Source organism: Blennius ocellaris (genome assembly GCF_963422515.1).
Source record: "Blennius ocellaris genome assembly, chromosome: 12".
Classification (NCBI taxonomy): Eukaryota; Metazoa; Chordata; class Actinopteri; order Blenniiformes; family Blenniidae; genus Blennius; species Blennius ocellaris.
This window is the reverse complement of record NC_137661.1, coordinates 6,408,640-6,427,505: the sequence shown is the minus strand read 5'-3', so window position 1 is coordinate 6,427,505 and position 18,866 is coordinate 6,408,640. Positions and strand designations below refer to the sequence as shown.

The window sequence follows — 18,866 nt, the reverse complement described above, 5'->3', positions numbered from 1 at the left end:
GGACTCCAGTTTGAGGATGGTGAAGACACGACCCTACAGCAGTGAAGGGGTGTTTTCAACTTTGATTTATCTTTTAGTGAAGGCAGAAAGGTTTGGTCAGTTGAATTAATCCGCTTTTTTTTAATCATTTAACATCCAACCATCCATCTTCTTTCCTGTTCAGTGTATCTACCCCCCTCTACTTCCTCCAGCTCTTCTGGGGGTACCCCAAGTCGCTCCCAGACCAATCTCTCCAGAGAGTCCTGGGTTGACCCAGGGGCTGGTAAAGCTCCAGTTTATCACTTTTAAGCCGATCCTCTCTCTCACTCTCCTCTGGGCATTCTCCAGCACAGGTAGCCAAATAAACACAATAGTTCCTTTTTCTCCTCTTTGACAGTTTGCGACAAAACATCATTGGAGGACAAACTGAAAAAAACAATGTGCCTCGAGTGGTATGAACTGAATGCACATTCAGTGCCAACAAATGGGAGAGCTTTATCTGGACGTAATAAAAAAAGAGAACGCACAAAAAAAAAGAGTAAGTGTTGCTGTGCACACTGCTGTCACGACGGTCAATGTGGTTCCTTTGGGGGTCAATTCTGGTTTTTCTTTCTTTTTTCTGTCACAGCCATGCAGAACCACATCCGCTACCTTTACTTTGAGCAAAGATGTCACAATGGGAAGCCTCAGACTGTTAAAATGTGCCTCTTCCATCAAAAAGAGGGAGGTGAGTGTCTCCACATCAACGTGCACTGGTCAGTGTAGAATTAACTGGAAGGGTGGTTAGGTGTAACACATGTACATAATTATTCAATGCAGTGAGTCAAGTCCTGTTGTTGGTAGACTAACCAAGTATTTCAAATTAGAATAATGTAAATAAAACTAATTCTCCTTATTGCTTAGGAATCAAAACCGACCTTAAGAACGACAACATCTGACACGCCTTCTAAAAACAGCAACATGTAGTAAGACGGAATGCAAAGAAATTTCAGATGTCTGGGTAGAAATGTTTGAACTCGTGTTGCGAGGGCAGAATATGAGTTCATACAACAACGAAAGCATCTGATGCAGGTTGAAAACGTTCATGCACAAAATAGTTTACCTGCAAAAACCAACGGTGTGATATTTCTGTTTCCCATGTCAGCACCAAACAAAGAGCCACAGTTCTTCATGGCTTTCAGTGAAACGCACACGTCTGTCAACCTGTCCTGGGAGGAGATTCCCGTTGGGAACCAGCGAGGCTTCCTCACACACTACAACCTGTGCAGCGTGAAAAGCAGCTCCCAGGATGAGCCACCAGGTTCCAACGTCCAAGGATTTTAAACTGGCCTTTGTTTTGCATTCTAAAACTACAAAGCTGACTTGTGGTATCGTTCAATTTTTTTTTTCATAAATATAAATTGGCGAGTTAAATGAAATACAATATGTTGTTGAAGAAATGCTCTTCCTAGAATTAAAAACAAGATCTTCCCTCCCATGCCAAGACCTTTCATCCCAAATTTCACCTCCTATCAACCAGAGACTCAGGTAAGAAATACTACTTGTTTTCACAGAGCTTTACAGAAATTCTACATTTTATTCTCTTTGGACCCCCGACAGATACACACATGGCATCGTCATTTTATGAAGATCATCATAACCAGAATTTAACTTTAACCAGTTCAAGTTTGCATGGAGCTGAAGTCAATCCCAGCTGACTGCAGGTGGACAGTGGACGCTGCTTTATGTTTTGTTCTTTGTTGATTCATTTTGTTTTCCTCTTAACCTGAAAGTCTGCGAGAATTGAATTTCAGATCTGATATATCGACCGTCTTCAATGTCCATCTCTTTGTGGGTTTCACTTTTCTTCATGAACAAGCAAACAAGATTATAAACATAATAAAAGTATTTCCTTATGAATTAGTAACTTGGAAAAATTCCAGTTGAAGTTAAACAAAATTTAACACTGTAAAATGTGCAAGAAATGAAAGGTATAAAAAAACAAAGCACTGGCATGACTTGATGCAAGATAACCAAATGTCTGATCAGTCAGTTTTTGATGTGACTGTACACATTGGGTGAAAGAAGGTTTTCAGAAAAGAAAACTTAAGTGAGCAGGAAGCAGTGGGTTTGACTGGATGTACCACTTCCATGGTTTTTCGTGCCGAGAAGCATGTGAATCTGAGGAACTCCCCAAACAAATGCTGTGAAAGACAATGTGAGAGACCCACAAACCTTTAATGTGACCATAAAGCAGAAGTTTGATTGAGCCTCAGGACACCATTGAAGGTTTGAATTGATGGAACGTTTAAATAACTTTGAAATACATTCCATACAAATCATTTTACTGAATCCTTGAAACATAAAAGTAAATGAAAGTAGACTTGTTTTACGAACAGTCAGGACAAAGCAGTAAATGTGAAGATGCTGCTGCAGCGTTTTAAAGTAAGATGCTTAAAATTTGGGGGAAAAAACAACCTGAACAGGAAACCGAGAATTCAACCCCAACGCTCTTAACAGCCTTGTTCAGAGCTCGTTTTTATTCCATCATCAGCTATTTCCTAATTCCATTGTACATTGCAGTCCAGTGTCTTCATGTGTCTCATTTCCAACCATATGAATGGGATTTGTGCCGATGCGACCAAACAGGAGATGGCAGAGCACAAGGAGGAGGTGCAGGATCTGACGCTGCAGCAACTGCCTCCCGAGGGAAGAAGCGTCTGCGAGGGGGACGAAGAAGTGACGGTTCTGGGAGGACAGTGGGAGGACAGGATGGACTCGGACGTGGACGAGGACAAGAGCAACCCGGGGGGGTCCGACGACGAGTCTTTGAGTGGCGGATCCACACGCGACACTCTAAAGACGGCCGGAGAAGGGGAGGTGACGGACCTGGAACAGATGGACAACGAGCTCGCTGTACTGATGTACAGGAACGGTTTGGTGTTCCATGTAAAGACTGACTCCAGTTGATGAAGGTTTCACTGCATCGCAGCAGAAAACTGCCAAAGCACATCAAAGGTTGATTTATTAGTTGACTCATAAGGATAATATGAATTATATATAATAGATAACAGATTTTGTCCACAGCTCATCCAAAGCTGTAGAGGTTTGTATTAAGCATTATTTACCAGTTATCATGATCTAATTCATTCATATTCCTGATAACTGTAGTGACAGCAGAAGGTTATGATACTAAAGCAAAATCAGTTTGTTTGTCTCCAGGCTTATGAACGGTGGAAGAACAAGACTGGAAAAGCTCACTGGGAAGCCACCCGACTGGAACAGGTCACCGGGATTCCTGAAGCAGTGGTGTGAAGTAGATCTGGGTGAGTCTGCTGGGTCCAGGATGGTCAGTTTGTTCTGACAGGGAATTGCAGACTCACAGAGTTCCATAATATCAAGTGCAAAAAGTCATCAGATATGTCTTTAAAATGTTTGTATGACCGTTGAAGGCCTGGCTGGCATTCAAGCACTAAAGCACAACGTGTTTAAACTTATAGGTGACAGGATCTGTGTGGATGAGGCGTTGAAAGAGGATAGAAAACCATACATGAAAGAGCTGATCAAAAGAATAAGAAAAGTCCTACTGGAGGCCGATTGTAGCAGGTGTATATGTCACTATGGTCGTCTGTGTGGATTGCATGTCAAAGCTTATCATTCATCTTTCATCTTGTCTTCACAATAAGTCCATTTGAGACATGATGATAAAAACATCTTTTGATGATCATCGATCATCAAAAAGCATCATAATATGTATCAAAGAGTTTAAATAGAAATGAGGATGCTATTTCATCTATACACTGAAAGTGGTCATAAAAATCAGGAGTTTGGTCACAAATTGAATGTGTGGCTTTATTTTGTCCTCAGAGACGTGAAAGAGATCCGTCTGCAACTGTTAAGTTGAGGTCCAGTGACTGGGGCAGAGTCCATGCTGCTGAAGCTGATCAGGGTTTTTAACACTGTTTTAGTTTTTTCGGTGGGAGTGCATGTTTATGTAATGTTTGCCTGCAATAAATCTGTGAAATGTGAGATTGAACTGGATTGAATATTTCAATCATGCTCAATGCTTCAGGTGACCAAGTGACTGCGTGAGGACAAACACTGATCAGCCATGACATTATAACCCCTGATAGGTGAAGCCATACACGAGGCAGCAAATTAATTTGATGAGGTCTTTATCATATTCAGACATTTGTAAAGCAATTTTTTTTTTAGAGAATTTATGATTCAAGTCTTTAGGCTTTTCTTGTTGGTAGATTATGCTGTGCAGTGTCTATAAACTGGGTTCAAACTAAACACTGGAAATATTATTTCTATTATTTTTTCTATAATGTATTTGAATGTAACAATGCATCATTCCTTTTAAATGACCCGTCAGGTGACTCTTGACTTTAGAAATTATTTCAGCAGTTAATTAGATTTCTGTAGAGGAATGGAGGATGCAAAGAACACATTGTACTGGAGTTGATTGAGGAAACATAAGAAGTTAGAGAGTAGACTATTTAGTTGCTGTCCCTCAGTTTCAAAGACCAAAACACAAAAGCACAGTTCTGGTCAAACTCTGCCATCAACTGGCCGCTGTGTGTTTGTGCAGGTTGATAAACATTTTTGTTTTTTTTTAAAAAGCATTATAGATTAAGAGAAGATAAACCTCTGCTAGTCCTAATAGTGGGAAGTCGCAGTGTCACAGCAATTGTGAATTGGCTCATATCCTCTGATGGCTCAGTTGAACTGATGGCACCTTATTCAAAGTAACCATGACTTGATTTAGTATCAATTGTTCAGAGCACCCAAAAATAGCAAGATTCCTTTTTTAACCGACCAAGAATAGATCATATAATATGTAGAGTAAGTATTTATGGAGGACTGTGAAGGTAGAAGAACAATTTGTCTTGTAATTACAAGGTTGCAGGTTCACTTCCCATCTCCCTCTTTATAATCTCTGGCAGGCTGAAAGGCCTCAGGTCCAATACACAACCAAATAAAGTGTGTTTTATCTAGCTGTGGCAACAATTTAAGATCAGTTTTTTAAACTCATTGTAAAACAGTCTTACTTTTTTTTCAGATTTAGACAAAAACAAATCATTTGCCAACCAAGAGGCAGCCTTTCTTAGCATTGCATGTTATGAATTACATACTTTCTACAGTTTCAAACGAAAAAAAGCAAGAGCTCATATGTGTTTCAGAAATGTTTTGTGTTCATCCAAAGGGACTTGTTGAATGGCAAGTTGATGGTATGAGCTGATGAAGCCGCCCGAGTAAGAGGGAAAACCTCCTCCAGAACATATGACCATGTCCAGTGAACCTGATGAAAGTAGCTTAGAGACACCTCCTGCCTGGACCAGTGACAATATGTACTGACTTCCTAGTCTTCTGAACTCAGTGACACACCACAGACATGTTTGCAGTGATGTTTGGTGACTCTTAGCATCAGTAAGATGTCCTGCTTGTGAGATTGTTGAATTTTATATTGTTCATCTGTGCTCACTCTCAACAGTAGCAGCATTTGAGTGACAAATACATGGCAACTATTGAAGAGCGGCCCATACTCCCATTCACATCTCCAGGCACGTCGAAGTCATTAGTTATTGAATACAAATGTTATTGGATCCAATCTGTAGTTTGTAGAATGGGAGGAAACTCTTACACACAGGGAGAACATGCTGACTGCACAGAGGCTCAAAGGCCAACCCAGACCATGGTTTTAGGTAGAAATCGCTGTTTTGGGTGTCAATACCAAAACTGTGGGTGTCTAAAATGTTTTGTTTGGAGGGGGGTGATTGTCAATACTTACATCAAAATCAGCATTTTCACAGCAAAGAATATAGTATTTTATTCTTCAATTAAAAAGTGTGGATGATATGCAGTTAATCAAACATGTCAACGTTTTGCAAATGAAAACTTCATCGGTCCACGGTGAACTAGAGGTGTTGATAAACAGCTTCTAAGATGGAGGCAGGAGTTATTTGAATAATAAACAAATAGTACTCAGGGATTGTTTTGTTTTTTTACCAATCGAATATGCATATTGAATATGTAACCCAACAAAATCAATGTAAGTAGCTCTCTGTATTGAACGTGTGAGAAGCCTCACTTCACCAGGACTCCTCTGGTGAGTGAAGTTAATGTGAAATGCAATATTGCCTCTGGGTGGTGTGGAGGGTCAGTTACTCATTGTCCTGGGAAAAAGCTGGCTAACTGGTGGATGAAGTTTTATGTATCATTTTGATTCCTACTGCATGAATGTAATGTTTTTTTTAATCGTATGGTAATATCAGTTATTTGTACATGACCATGTTTAATGGTGTCTCGAGAGATGGTTACATTATTTTTCCTTTTAAAATCATTGTGCTAGAGTGGCATAGAAATAAATAGAAAAGAACTGTATTTCTAGTTAAGTTATAAAATGATCTATTGCTGAAAGTGTAAAACACATATCTATGGAATGAGCAGCAGAACTTGTCTGTATGATTGTGCCTGAGAAGATTAAATGATCAAGGTCTGAATAAATGACACTTAATGGCAATTCAATGATTTATTAGGATAATTAATTGAAATCTTTGTTTGTGCTTGCATGCAAAACATCCCATACACAGCTTTAACTGCCTGGCACCTCCAGACTATGGTCACCAGCCTCAGCCTGGCCACAAACTAATGGTGTCCCATTCTGCAAACATTGATTTTATTTAGTGAAACACCAGTTTGAGGCTATGTGATTACATGATTTCTTCCCAGATCAGTGACACGTGGGAGGAGAATTTCCAGGAGCACACACACAAATCCTCCACAAATCTGGTCAGCAGAGGGAAGAATGAAGTGCTCTAGAAGGAGATGGCTACACAGACAGTGGACCTGAACCCATGGTGGACCAACACCAGCAGATGGCTTCCCAAACCACCTCCCACTCTGGACTTTAGGACTTTGATTTCCAAATGAAAGACAAAATGTTCTTTCATGAGATATGGACCACTGAGAAACAGTCCAGGTCTTCTGGTCTTCAGCCCGGGTGAGACGCCTCTCTCAGGGCAGTTTATGTCCTTCCTCCCTTCGCAGGGTGTCAATGATCGTGTTCTGGACAACTATTAAGTCAGGAGTTTTTCCTCATGCTCACACTGAACCAGACGGAGGGATCATTTAAACACTCAGGAAATCTTGTGGGGTTTTTAGCAGGTTTTCGTTTTTTTAGTTAATTAACTATGACAGCATGCATGTGTGTGTGTGTGTGTGTGGGGGGGGGGGGGGGGGGGGGGGGGACTCTTAAAGTCTTAACTTTTAGACTTTAAGAGAGCAGGTGTATAAAAATAGAAGCATAATAAACAAAAACTATATGTTATGCTCTATCGTTTTCTCTCTAACCATGATCTGGAGTCGACTCTGCATCGAGCGATTATTATTACCTCATTGTTCTCCTTTTCAGTAGAATTTGTTTTTCTTTCCATAAAACAGTCTGATGTATGTTTTACTCACTTTTACAGTTTTACTCTGAATGTGCGAAAGATCAATTGAAAGAAACATATTGAACCTTTTTCCAACCTAAATTCTATGCAAATACATGTAATAATGTGATTATTCCTCCAAAACTATTCTTATAAAAGTAGACTTAATGTAAAACATTGTCAACAAAAACTAATTATTTCTAAATAAACGAAATGAATTTAAAAAAAAGCACAGACAACAGAATGTGTATTTACACCTTTATGCATATGAACATGTTTTAATTCAAAGTTAAAAGCAGTATAAATAAACATATTGGTGCAAAAGACACCTTCTTCTCAGACCATGTGCTCTGCTGCATATCAGAAAAGAAGGTCAAATGATTCATCATAGTGACACCCACACATTGATCTGGGATCTTTTTGAGTGGATTGATTTTCAATTATTTACAGAACTAAAGTCAATGTAATTTAATTTATATAGGACCACATACAACACAGTCATTTCTAGGTACTTTTAACGAGGCTATTTTGCCATAGAGTACCCTCACATTGCTAATAAAACCCTTTTGATCTACATGTTTATAGTCTGTGGATTGATTATTTTAACATTTGAAATAAATCCTTTATGTCTGATAATAGGCAATAAACATTTATGAACCTTGTAAATGTATAGACAAGCAGTTAGTCACTTTATTTTTCCAACAATGGTTAAAAAAAAAGAAAAAAGTAATACAATGAATTACAGTCCAAGCAATACGCCCCCCCCCCTCCCAACACACACACTGTGTATTTGTACCACCAGCTGCTGGTGCTCATGTCCACGTGGTGCGCTGCTTCTGGTTGATCGCTATGGACAACTGGTTCAACCACGTGTTTCTTTTTTTTTTTCGACTTTAAACCGCTGAAAGGGACATAAATGAGTTTTGTCCTACGACCATACCGCGTGTGATACTTGGTAAAAAATTCTTTAAAACGCGCATTTTATTGTTTTATTTCTATCTAAAAACTCGAAATAATAGTTTACATATCTATGTCACATGAGAGACTTTAGGTTCTTTTTTTTTTTTTTTTTTTTATTTACATTAGGGATTTATTCGTGAAAATGTTTTCAACAATAATTAGTTCTGGCGCAGGTATTAAAAAAAATCCATGTTGCTTGGAGTTAGGCAATGCGCGGGCACGTTGAGAATCGCCAAACGGTGATAGGCTGACGCGGTCATGTGGAGGGGGACGGGCGTGAGCGCGCAGGGCAGGATATTAAGAACCGCGTCGTCTTCCTCTAACCAGTCTTTCCTGCTCAATGTCCGATTGTGCGGGTTGATTCACGTGCAGTCCCGTCTTCTCTAAAGGTTCACCGATTTGCGACACACAGGACCACCAGACGCAGCCATGGTGAAGTTTTCGAAGGTAAGGGCGAACCGCGCCGATTTTTTTTACCCCCTCGTTTTTTTTTTTTTTTTTTGTTAAATGGCGTGCTTGAATGTAGAAAGAAGAAGCCATGATGTTTTACGCGTGAGGCCTTCGAGAAGACGGTACTGCGTTCGTTAGAGAAAACAGGAGGCGGGGGGGGATCCATAAAGGACACAAGCATGCATACCTCCGCAGATTGCAATATATGTCGTAAAGACGTGGCGTTTTGTCGCCATTCCCACGCGCGGGGGAGGAAACGCACGGGGGGAATGCTCCCGTGCTGAACGTATGGTAACGGTTGGCAGCAGCCATGTTGTGCGCTGCTCGCTGTTGCTGGCTCCCGGGCCCGCTAACAAACTCAAGATGGCATTCATGTGCGCTCTCGGCCTGCGCATAGCGATAAAAACAGACACAAAAGACCCCAACTTAACTGCGCGAACTCCCTAATGTCTCCCTTTTTCACGAGGTTTTCGACCTCGTCTTCGGACTTTGCACGCGTAAATCGTTAGCATTAGCCTCGCGTGATACAAGTGGACTGAAGCTAATTTGTTTTGCTAGCGCCACGATTGCAATTGTTTCGAGCCGTTTTTAATCCCTGCGCCACGCAGTTAATCGCTCGTGGCGAGTGTTTTTAGACCAGCGTTGCAGTTTGATTTCCCCTCCGTACAGGAAGGGGTGCTAGCTAGCATGCTAGCAGGTCTGCCTCACGAGCTCCACGTGGGTTGTGCGCCTGCTCTGAGTGACACGAGGGGAGCGATCATAAGCACGTTGGCACAACAAGCAGTCGATCTGTCCGAGACCAACGATGGCAGTTATGATTAGGCACTGTTTCGAGATGGCTTTATTCACGTTTTCAACTTTAAACTTGGTTGTGGGTGCGCATGCTGCCCTCGTGGGCCTCCTCACCTCAACCAGGTGCTGGACTCGAGACACGTGTTGGACTTTTTTTTTTCTTCCTTTTTTTTCTTTCTAATTTCCATATCCTTGTCTTTTACAGGCAGCAAAAGATCAAGGTACACAAACAAAAATTCCTCCTCCTGATTTGGACGAGGACAGCAGTGAAGAAGAAAGTGAAGAAGAGGTACAGTACATGTGGGTTTATCGGTGGTGCACGCAGAAGTGGTATGAATTTAAACTTATCCGTTTTGCCTTTTCTTTGGTTTTTGTTCCTCAAATGGCAGGCTCCTCCAACTGTGAAAAAGGCCACAGTTGTCGCAAAAAATGGTTTTGCTGCTAAAAAGGCAGAAAGTGAAGATGATGATGATGACGATGATGAGTCTGGTGAGTTGTGGTTTGTCGATAATTCCTACATAAAGTTTTGGGCAACAAGAGTCTGTGCTTCAGTGGCAAAAAAAAAAAAACATTGAAGCTAAATTTCCCATATTTTCTGTTGATAATCCTCAGTATAAAGAATGTTTTAATGGGCAGTAATTCAAATAACTGCTGGTCACATGGAGGCCAGACACTGGGAAATGAGGTCCACACGTGCTGACAAAAGGCAGAAATTGACTGTCCTGCTGAATCTGAGATGTCTCTTACTTCATGTGAAACTTGTGATCTTAGCACTGGCATTGAACCTGGTGAGTTTAGTGTTTAAAGGAAAATGGCATGATTTAAATGAAGTTTGCTCTTTTTTCTTTTTTTGGTGAATGTTCTACAGAGGAGTCCTCTGAGGAGGAGGCTCCCCCACCAAAGAAGAAGGCTGCTCAAGTAACCCCTAAACCCAAGCAGGCTCCTGTGAAGAAGGCACAAGAGTCCGACGACGACGATGATGACGACGAAGATGATGGTACGTTGTTTGCAGTTTATATTCATGTGATCTCAGAATGACCAAACACCCTCCATTTCTTGGCATGCATGTAGTTGTGTAGTACTCATGCGTGTAATGTACGGAGGAAAAGTAAAGGCAGTGCTATGTCTTCGGTGCCGGTGTGTATCATGTCTGCCGGTTCTATCCTCAAACGCTGTCACAGTTTTGCGTGTTTTTGACAAGATGCCAAACATTTTAGTTTTGATCTGTAGATTAAAAACGCATGTGCCTTGTGTCTAGATGAGTCAGAAGAAGAGGCTCCACCACCCAAAAAAACAGCCAAGCCGGCTGTTAAGAACAAGAATACTGCTAAACCTGTGAAGGCCAAAGGCAAGCCTGCGAAAGAGGAGTCGTCCGATGAGGGTAAGACATTTTGTTTCCTGGTTGTGAACTTGTAGTGTTTAGATTTTTCCCTCCATGGAATTAAAGATGTCTTTGTGCATCAAGTGGTCATTAATGAATTACTATCGTTGTCTTCTCAGATTCCGATGAGATGGACACAGCTCCTGCCCCTGCAGCCACCCCAGGAAAAAAAGCAGGAATGGTGAAGGCTGATGATGACGACGATGATGATGATGAAGATGATGAGGAGGAAGATGACGACGATGACGAGGAGGAGGAAGAGGAAGGTGAGTTTTGATTGTGGTGAACTTGTGATATTTTTGGCAGCGGTGATGGGAACTTGTGAAATGTGGATGTCTCACACTGCTGTCCATCCTGAGCAGAAGCTGCTGTGACTCCCGGGAAGAGGAAGGCCAAAGCACAGAAAGAAACTCCTCCAGCCAAGAAGGCAAAAGCTGATGGAGAAGGTATGTGGAGAAATAAAAGGCCCATTCACCTGTTATAGTTTGCATTTTATGATGATCACAAGGGACTTAATACTGATATGTGATGTCACCTTTATTGTTCTGAATCTGTTGCATATTAATTTATTAGTTATTGATGTGTTGGAAATATTTCAGTGTGAATGTTCTCCAATTTTCCAGGGTTCTGTCTGTTCATTGGAAACTTGAATTCAAACAAGGACTTTGATGAAATCAAAGCATCGTTGAAGAAATTCTTCTCAAAACACAGCCTTGAGATCGTTGATGTTCGCTTGGGCGGTTCAAAGTAAGAACATGATCAAAACGTTAACACGAGTATGCGTCCAGATACTTTAGTTGGCAAGGTGCTGATTAGTTTAGTTGAGTTACTTTTATTTGAATGGCAGTGTTACTACTACTAGTATAACTACGTGCAGTATTGATACGTGTTATGAGTTTTTGAGATCCAGATCATTTGTACATTGGCATTAATTTATATGCTCCTTTTGAATTGTAGCCTTCTAGGAAGAGTTGAGTGAAGTCTGCAAAAAATCCAAGTAAGGCGGGATGGTGCTCATGGTTTTTCTCCATCTGTCAATAGGAGATTTGGCTATGTGGACTTTGCTTCTGAGGAGGACATGCAAAAGGCACTCGAGCTGAATGGCAAGAAGGTCATGGGCATGGAGATCAAGTTGGACAGAGCCCGAAGCAAAGAAAACGCACAGGAGGGCAAGAAAGGTAAAGCATTGCTACTCTATGGTCCTGTGTGCAAGGTTTTCCTGAGGTCTGATCAAATGGCATATTGGTTTTTGTCTTGTACAGAGAGAGATGCACGCACACTCTTCGTAAAAAATCTTCCCTTCTCTGCTACAACTGATGACTTGAAGGAAATCTTCGAAGATGCAGTTGACATAAGAATGCCTCCAGGCCAGAGTGGTTCAAATAGAGGGTAAGACTGAAATGTTAGTGTATATATATCTGCACGATTAAAAGTTGCAGTCCTGAATATGACAAACTGGTCTTTTCTTTCATTCCAGTTTACTTGGTGTGGTTTCTAAACAATAACTTTTTTCTTTGTCTGCTTCCAGTATTGGTTACATTGAGTTTAAAACTGAGGCTGAAGCAGAGCGAATGCTGGAAGAAGCCCAAGGTGCAGATGTTCAGGGACGCTCCATCATGGTCGACTATGTTGGAGAAAAGAGCCAGAAAGGCGGCAAAGCAGCAGGTGAAGTTGTGAAACTGATTCTCAAACTGGATGAAATGTTTCATTTGGCCATTCATGTAGTATTCAATACATCTTTAGTTGTATATTTTAAGCCATTTAGTTGCTGTTGAACATCACAAATGAAAAGTTTTTGTATTAAGAATTCTTAAAGAAGCCATGTTTTTGCACTTTACGTGCTCTGTGCACACCCAAATGATCATTTACCATTTAAATGGTGGCTTATCATGGATAGCTCAATATCTTGGAAGTCTGGGTTTGGTTGTTCCGCATTTAAAGAAAAAAGGGTGTGCATTAATTTCACTAAATCTTTGGTTTGTGTCTTTACTGATGCCAGAATGTTCTTTTCCCCCCCTTTCCCTTTTATAGGGGCTGCACCAGCTTGTAAAACTTTGGTAGTGAATAATCTTTCCTTCGGTGCGTCAGAAGACGCATTACAGTCCATATTTGAAAAGTCTGTGTCAATAAGGATTCCTCAAAAAGATGGAAGGCCCAAAGGGTAAGTGTCTTGTACCCCGTCCACCCAAAGATTACAACAATTTTACAAAAGACGCGTCCGTACACAACTGCAACGAAGACGATATTTATACCAACGCCTAAATGAATGACGGGGACATTTTAGCATAGAATGATGTTGCCCAAAATGTTTAGAGCTTCTCATGAGCTCCTCTTAATCATACCTGTGATTTTGTATGGATTCGCACGAGAAGCAGAGAAATGCCCAGTTAGAACGAGCTTGCCCTGTTTGCATGTGGGTGTTGCTCATGTCTGCTGTGCTACATGGAAAAGTGTCTATTTGAAAATGTACCGACAAAGATGCTTGTTCCTGAGGTGAATGTCAAACAAATGGAGCTATGAATGGCTTAAATTTCAACAGTTTTGGGTACAATGGCACTTTTCTCAATCCTTGTTTCTTTTGTTAGCTTTGCTTTTGTGGAGTTCGAGAGCTCAGACGACGCCAAGGAGGCTCTGGAAAACCTCAACAACACAGAAATTGAAGGCCGGTCAATTCGACTCGAGTACAGCCAGAACAGCAGCGGTAGAGATGGTGGCAGGGGGAACTCAGGTGGGTCCTTCACTTTTTCTTTTAATACTTTCAACACTTTAATACTTTAGAAGGCAGATGTGATGATTCTTTGGATCTCCTGAAACCTGATGAAGAATCAGATAGTCAAGTCCTGATCTGCATGGTGCATAACCAATGTAATCTCAATGACTGGCATTGACTCATTTAAAATGTTTTTTCCCCTCCCCATTTTAGGTCCAACTAAAACCCTTTTTGTGAAGGGTCTCTCTGAGTCCACAACAGATTATACCTTGAAGGATGCATTTGAGACGGCCGTAGGAGCAAGAGTTGTCACAGACAGAGAAACTGGATCGTCTAAAGGGTAAATTCCAAGATGTAAAAATATTGGCTCCAGTTATTAAGGCCCTGTTCTCAATGGCGGTTTTCAGTAATTGTATGTAAATCTTGTGAAGTGAAAGATAACTGGTGTCCTTTATCTTCAGTTTTGGTTTCGTGGACTTCGATAATGAGGACGACTGCAAGGCAGCTAAGGAGGCCATGGAGGACGGAGATGTCGATGGCAGCAAGGTGACCCTGGACTATGCCAAACCCAAGGGTGAAGGTGGCTTCCGCGGAGGCAGAGGTGGAGGAGGTTTCGGCGGAGGAGGTTTCGGCGGCGGCGGATTCGGCGGCAGGGGAGGTGGTCGTGGCGGTTTCGGCGGCAGAGGAGGTGGACGTGGCGGAGGAAGGGGAGGTCCTCGCGGAGGTGGAGGTGGACGTGGCGGTTTTAGAGGTAAAATCACTTTCAACTGTTGAGGACCTTTACTGCTTTCTGTTTTGCTCATTGCCCTCAATTTGTTTGTTTTGGAGTGTGATTGTCATTTGACTGGTTGTCCATCTTCTCCTTGTAGGAGGAAGAGGTGGTGGTGGATTTGGCGCGAAACCCCAGGGAAAGAAGATCAAGTTTGATGACTAAACCCTTCGGTCATTTCACTTTTTGAATGGACTCTGGTTTCATCAATTTTCAGAGTTTTTGGACATTCCAGAGAGTGCCGTTGGTCTATATTTAACTGTTGATGGGCATTTTAGCCCTTTATTTAGACATCCAACCCTTCCTCCCTTCCGCCCTCTCCTGTGCCAGAATGGTACTTGGACGATATCAGTTAAAGTACTACATGTGAATAAATGTCCTGAATGCAAACCTGCTCCACCTGTCCACATTTCTTTTCTTTTTTCTTTTTCCCAAAGGAGTCAAATGGGATGGTTCTGGCACACAAGTGTAATGCGATGTACTGCTTGTTCTGTCAGATACAATGTGTAAATTTAAACACTTTGTATGATTCTTTTATCTTTTGTAAAAATACAATACTCTTCTATCATTGTTTTTTTGCTTAAGATGCCATGTTTTCACTGTACTGTGTGAAGCATATTTTAATTTGCGTTGTCAAGTTTTGGCGGGGCACAGTTCGTGTGGGTTGACCATAAAACAAACTGTATGTAACATAAAATATTTGTAGTGCATTGACTAATAAAGAGAACCTTGTAGGTGGTGATTCTTAAATGGTCTGTTCTCATTGTCCTCGATCCAAAACTTCATCTTGATTCTTGGAATGTTGCAGTTTTTTAAATAAATATTTGTCCTTCTTGAAAGAATTGTGTTTTTTCTGAAGTCATGTTTTTACTCGTGATCGTGTGGAACTTGAACATTGATCAAGCCTATTGATACAAATGCAGCTGAGCCTGCCTTGCTGTAGTCATTCACCCATCCATGTACACGCAGAAGATGTTTACCAATTGCAGCAAATAACAAAAGCCTGGTCTGGTACTTCAATCTAGGTGGAGACAAAGTACAAAATTTCCTTTCAAGCGGTGTTAAAATGACAAAATTGGTGTATGTATACAGTGTGATTACAACAACCATGGAAATGGCAGAACTGCTCTACCAACCTGTGAATTATCCTTTACCATTTAGTGTACATATGTTTATGTACAAGCTCCAGCAAAATTAAGTTAATTAAAAATGTAGGGGCGGGGTCCCTTATACCAATGGTGGTTTGAATTGAGCATGTTCTCATTCAGAGTTGATCAGAGACCACACAGTTGAGGAAAATGTAATTGTCTTGTAACCCATTTTGGGTGGACTCAGCCATTTGTGAAATCCAATCTTAGTCCAAAACCAGAAGAAAAAAAAAAATCGATGAATTATAAACGCCATTGCCCACCAGAGGGTAGTGTTTCTCAACCTCCGCGTGTGAGTGATGACAATGTCTGCTTGTTTTCTCGGGCCGAAGTTACTTCTTCAGACCCGCAGACTTAATGGGCCTGTCCGTGGGGAGTTGCTGATGGCTGTCAGTAAGGTGGTTTCAAGTGGCTCGGAGAACAATACCTGCTTGAATGCCTTGGGTTTGCTATATTCTGCAAAACTAGTCATAGAATGGTCACATTGTCCAAGATGGTTCAAATGTTTCTGTGGCTCACAATGTGCTTTTCAGGCCTGCACATGCCATTTCATATCAGCGCCTGTTACTGGATCTCACAAACGTGTCAAAAAAACATTGAAGAAAATAAATCAAAACAAAACAAATTACCTGATGCAAACAGACTAGAAATGGGGTGGAACGCGTTAAGCAACTTCTCCCTCCTACCCGTATTCAAGCATGTTGAGCTTTTTTTGTATTCATTGTTTGACATAATGGCACCATTCAAATACTTTAGAGTGTAATTGTCCGTTGTGCGATATTCAATCTTAATTCCTCCTGTAGAATAACTGGTTCTGCTTCGTGATTTCTTGGTGTGACTTGACAAACACTGACCCCGGGCTTGTGGAGGTCTTTTCTGGGTGAAACTAGCAGACAGGGGGCATCATGCTGTCATCTCAGAACTGTAATAGCTAAACAGTGATCTTTGTTCCTGAAGGTGCTTGGGCAGGATGCACTGATGATAGCACCAATGAATACCCCCATTTACAGATCTGTTGCCCCATGCCTTGAACAGTGACAGAGGTTAGACTCACTTTTCTCTGTGGCGTTACATCTGCCTTCTACAATGACCTGTGTCCTTTTTTAAAATTTTGTTGAACCATTATCAGGTTTTTTTCCCCTCCGAATTTCTTGCTGTGTGGTTTTAAATTTATCTGCCCTTTGCTCACTCCAATCCTGAAAGAGATAAAAGATACTTTGTGGAAATGTTAGATTCTATAGAACTGAAATGTTAAAACTGAAATAATATGGAAGAACACATGAGTCACAAAGGCAAGGGTTCTGATAATTCACTCTAACTTCACATGATTATTAAAGCATGTGAAATCTCAATATATGAAGCCATTTTCATGATTGAAAAGTAAACAGGGCATTGTGGAGGGGAGAAAGCAGAGAGACTGATACCTATGTCATTGGTTTAGAAGAACGTCTAATTTGGACACTCTTCAAGCTGCAAGCTGCTCACAGTCTCCCTCACAGTGGATCTTTGTCATTGTTATGTTCTGTACATGGTGTCCTATAGCACAGGAGCCACAAAGCCTTGGTCTTATTACCAGTGTGAAGCAGGGAGCCTGGAACAATCACTGTCTTTCTGCTGAGAGGCCACTTCAATGCACATTTGTCCATGTCACATTTCCTGCGTGTTTACGATAGGGAATACTACAGTTTACTGCCACGAGTGCCTGACTACAATGCATGTATAAAGTTTTACTGCTGCTGTCACTGCCTGTCACTTGGGTCCAATCTCAAGTTTTGTATTTGACCAATGAACCATATATTTTCAATTAAAATGAAATTCTCAAATCACTGTATTTAGGTAATATTTACAGTTACTGATATTTTTTATAGTTTATTTTGTCCAAGTATGGCAATTTATTTATATTTAAGTGCAGTTCATACTGAGTGAAGTCCCTGCTGTTGACAATACAATTGGATTCAGATAGTAATCAAGTGTTACAAAGTAGTACTTGATTTAGGAAAAAAGGAGCATTGCACTTCAGCAAGAGTATTTGCTCAACAACATTAATATTTTTTACTTAGAATCTATTTTTATTAATCCATTTAGATAAATGGTTTTGCATTCTGGTTTTGACTCTGTACATAACACATCTAATCTAATCGGAACCTGAACTAAATATACTGAAACGAGTGGGCTGCTGCAGTGCAGCACCCTTTGGGAGCTGCCGGGGGTTCAGGGGCCTTGCTCAAGGAATTTTGTAGTTGTAGTTGTTTGTTATTGAGTACAAACCTTTTGCAGCTTTGACACGTCTTGCTGATAAATAATAAAGGATTTGGGACGATGATTCTTCATTAACTTGAATTCCTCAGTGTTGGAGCAACAGGTAAGTTCTACTCTTTTGAGTCATTCATTATTTATACTTTCCTGTTTCATGTACATCCAGTTAGGAAAAACACCTCAGTGTTATAGTAGCCAGTCACAGTTAGCTGCCAGTGGTATCTGTAATGCCATTAGAAAAAGCTGAGAGACCCAGTGATGCAACTGTGACACATCATCTCTCATAAGATGTTTCTCCTCCAACTGGATTCTCCTGTCAGAAGTACCTGTTGTATCATAAACAAGAAAACCATAGCTGACTGGAGGTATGCTGTTATGATTCAATAACCTTGAAGAACTGTTGAAGAACAGAAAAAGGAATAAAAAAAAAAAAAAAAGCAGTGTCCTAGCTTTAGACCATGATAACAAAAGGTGCCTGAGCTGATGTGGCTTTTGTCATATTTGGAGAACCTCCCTTTCCACAATGCAATAATCCTGTAATTACAGCAGGGTGGTGTTATCAAGGCCACGGTTACACAGTGTTTTCTTACTGTACTGGAGTGATAGAGTATGACAGCATGCCTGATTCCCATTTGTCATTTAAAGTGTTGTCCTTCAATCTTACTCTCATCCATCTTCTCTACTTCCCATCCTGTTCAGGACGATGGAGTCGATCCCAGCGTACGATGGGATACAAACTGGACAGGCCACCAGCCTATCACAGGACAAACACACAGAGACCAACAACCACACACACATTCACACATGCATGTTTTTTGTGGGAGGAAACCCCCCCCCACACACACCAGGAAAACATGTAAACAGTAATTAGTAGTCAGCAACACCCATTCACCCATGTATATATGATTTGAAAGTATATAATAGCTTTTTGGCAGCAGTTCGGTTCAAGATCTGCCTGAATGGGAACATTCCCATCTATAGTGAAGGACCCCTTTGAAGCAAGTAG

At 41.0% G+C, this 18,866-nt stretch overlaps 1 protein-coding gene across 1 annotated transcript; it reads left to right on the top strand.

Moving 5' to 3' along the window:
* The first annotated feature begins 8,689 nt into the window (after positions 1–8,689).
* ncl (nucleolin) lies at positions 8,690–15,298 on the top strand. The gene is made up of 16 exons (XM_080506943.1): positions 8,690–8,801; positions 9,802–9,885; positions 9,986–10,085; positions 10,465–10,593; positions 10,855–10,977; positions 11,097–11,243; positions 11,340–11,423; positions 11,601–11,724; positions 12,019–12,155; positions 12,240–12,366; positions 12,506–12,642; positions 13,009–13,138; positions 13,563–13,705; positions 13,901–14,027; positions 14,149–14,438; positions 14,557–15,298. Exons 1-16 carry the CDS (start codon positions 8,784–8,786, stop codon positions 14,619–14,621), a joined length of 1,965 nt encoding a protein of 654 aa, XP_080363069.1. The 5' UTR covers positions 8,690–8,783; the 3' UTR covers positions 14,622–15,298.
* Positions 15,299–18,866: the final 3,568 nt, after the last annotated feature.

Coding starts and splice junctions, on each gene's coding strand:
- ncl (XM_080506943.1), top strand. Junction 12,643..13,008: donor GAAAGGCGGCAAAGCAGCAG/GTGAAGTTGTGA, acceptor TCCCTTTTATAG/GGGCTGCACCAGCTTGTAAA. Junction 13,706..13,900: donor TGGTGGCAGGGGGAACTCAG/GTGGGTCCTTCA, acceptor TCCCCATTTTAG/GTCCAACTAAAACCCTTTTT.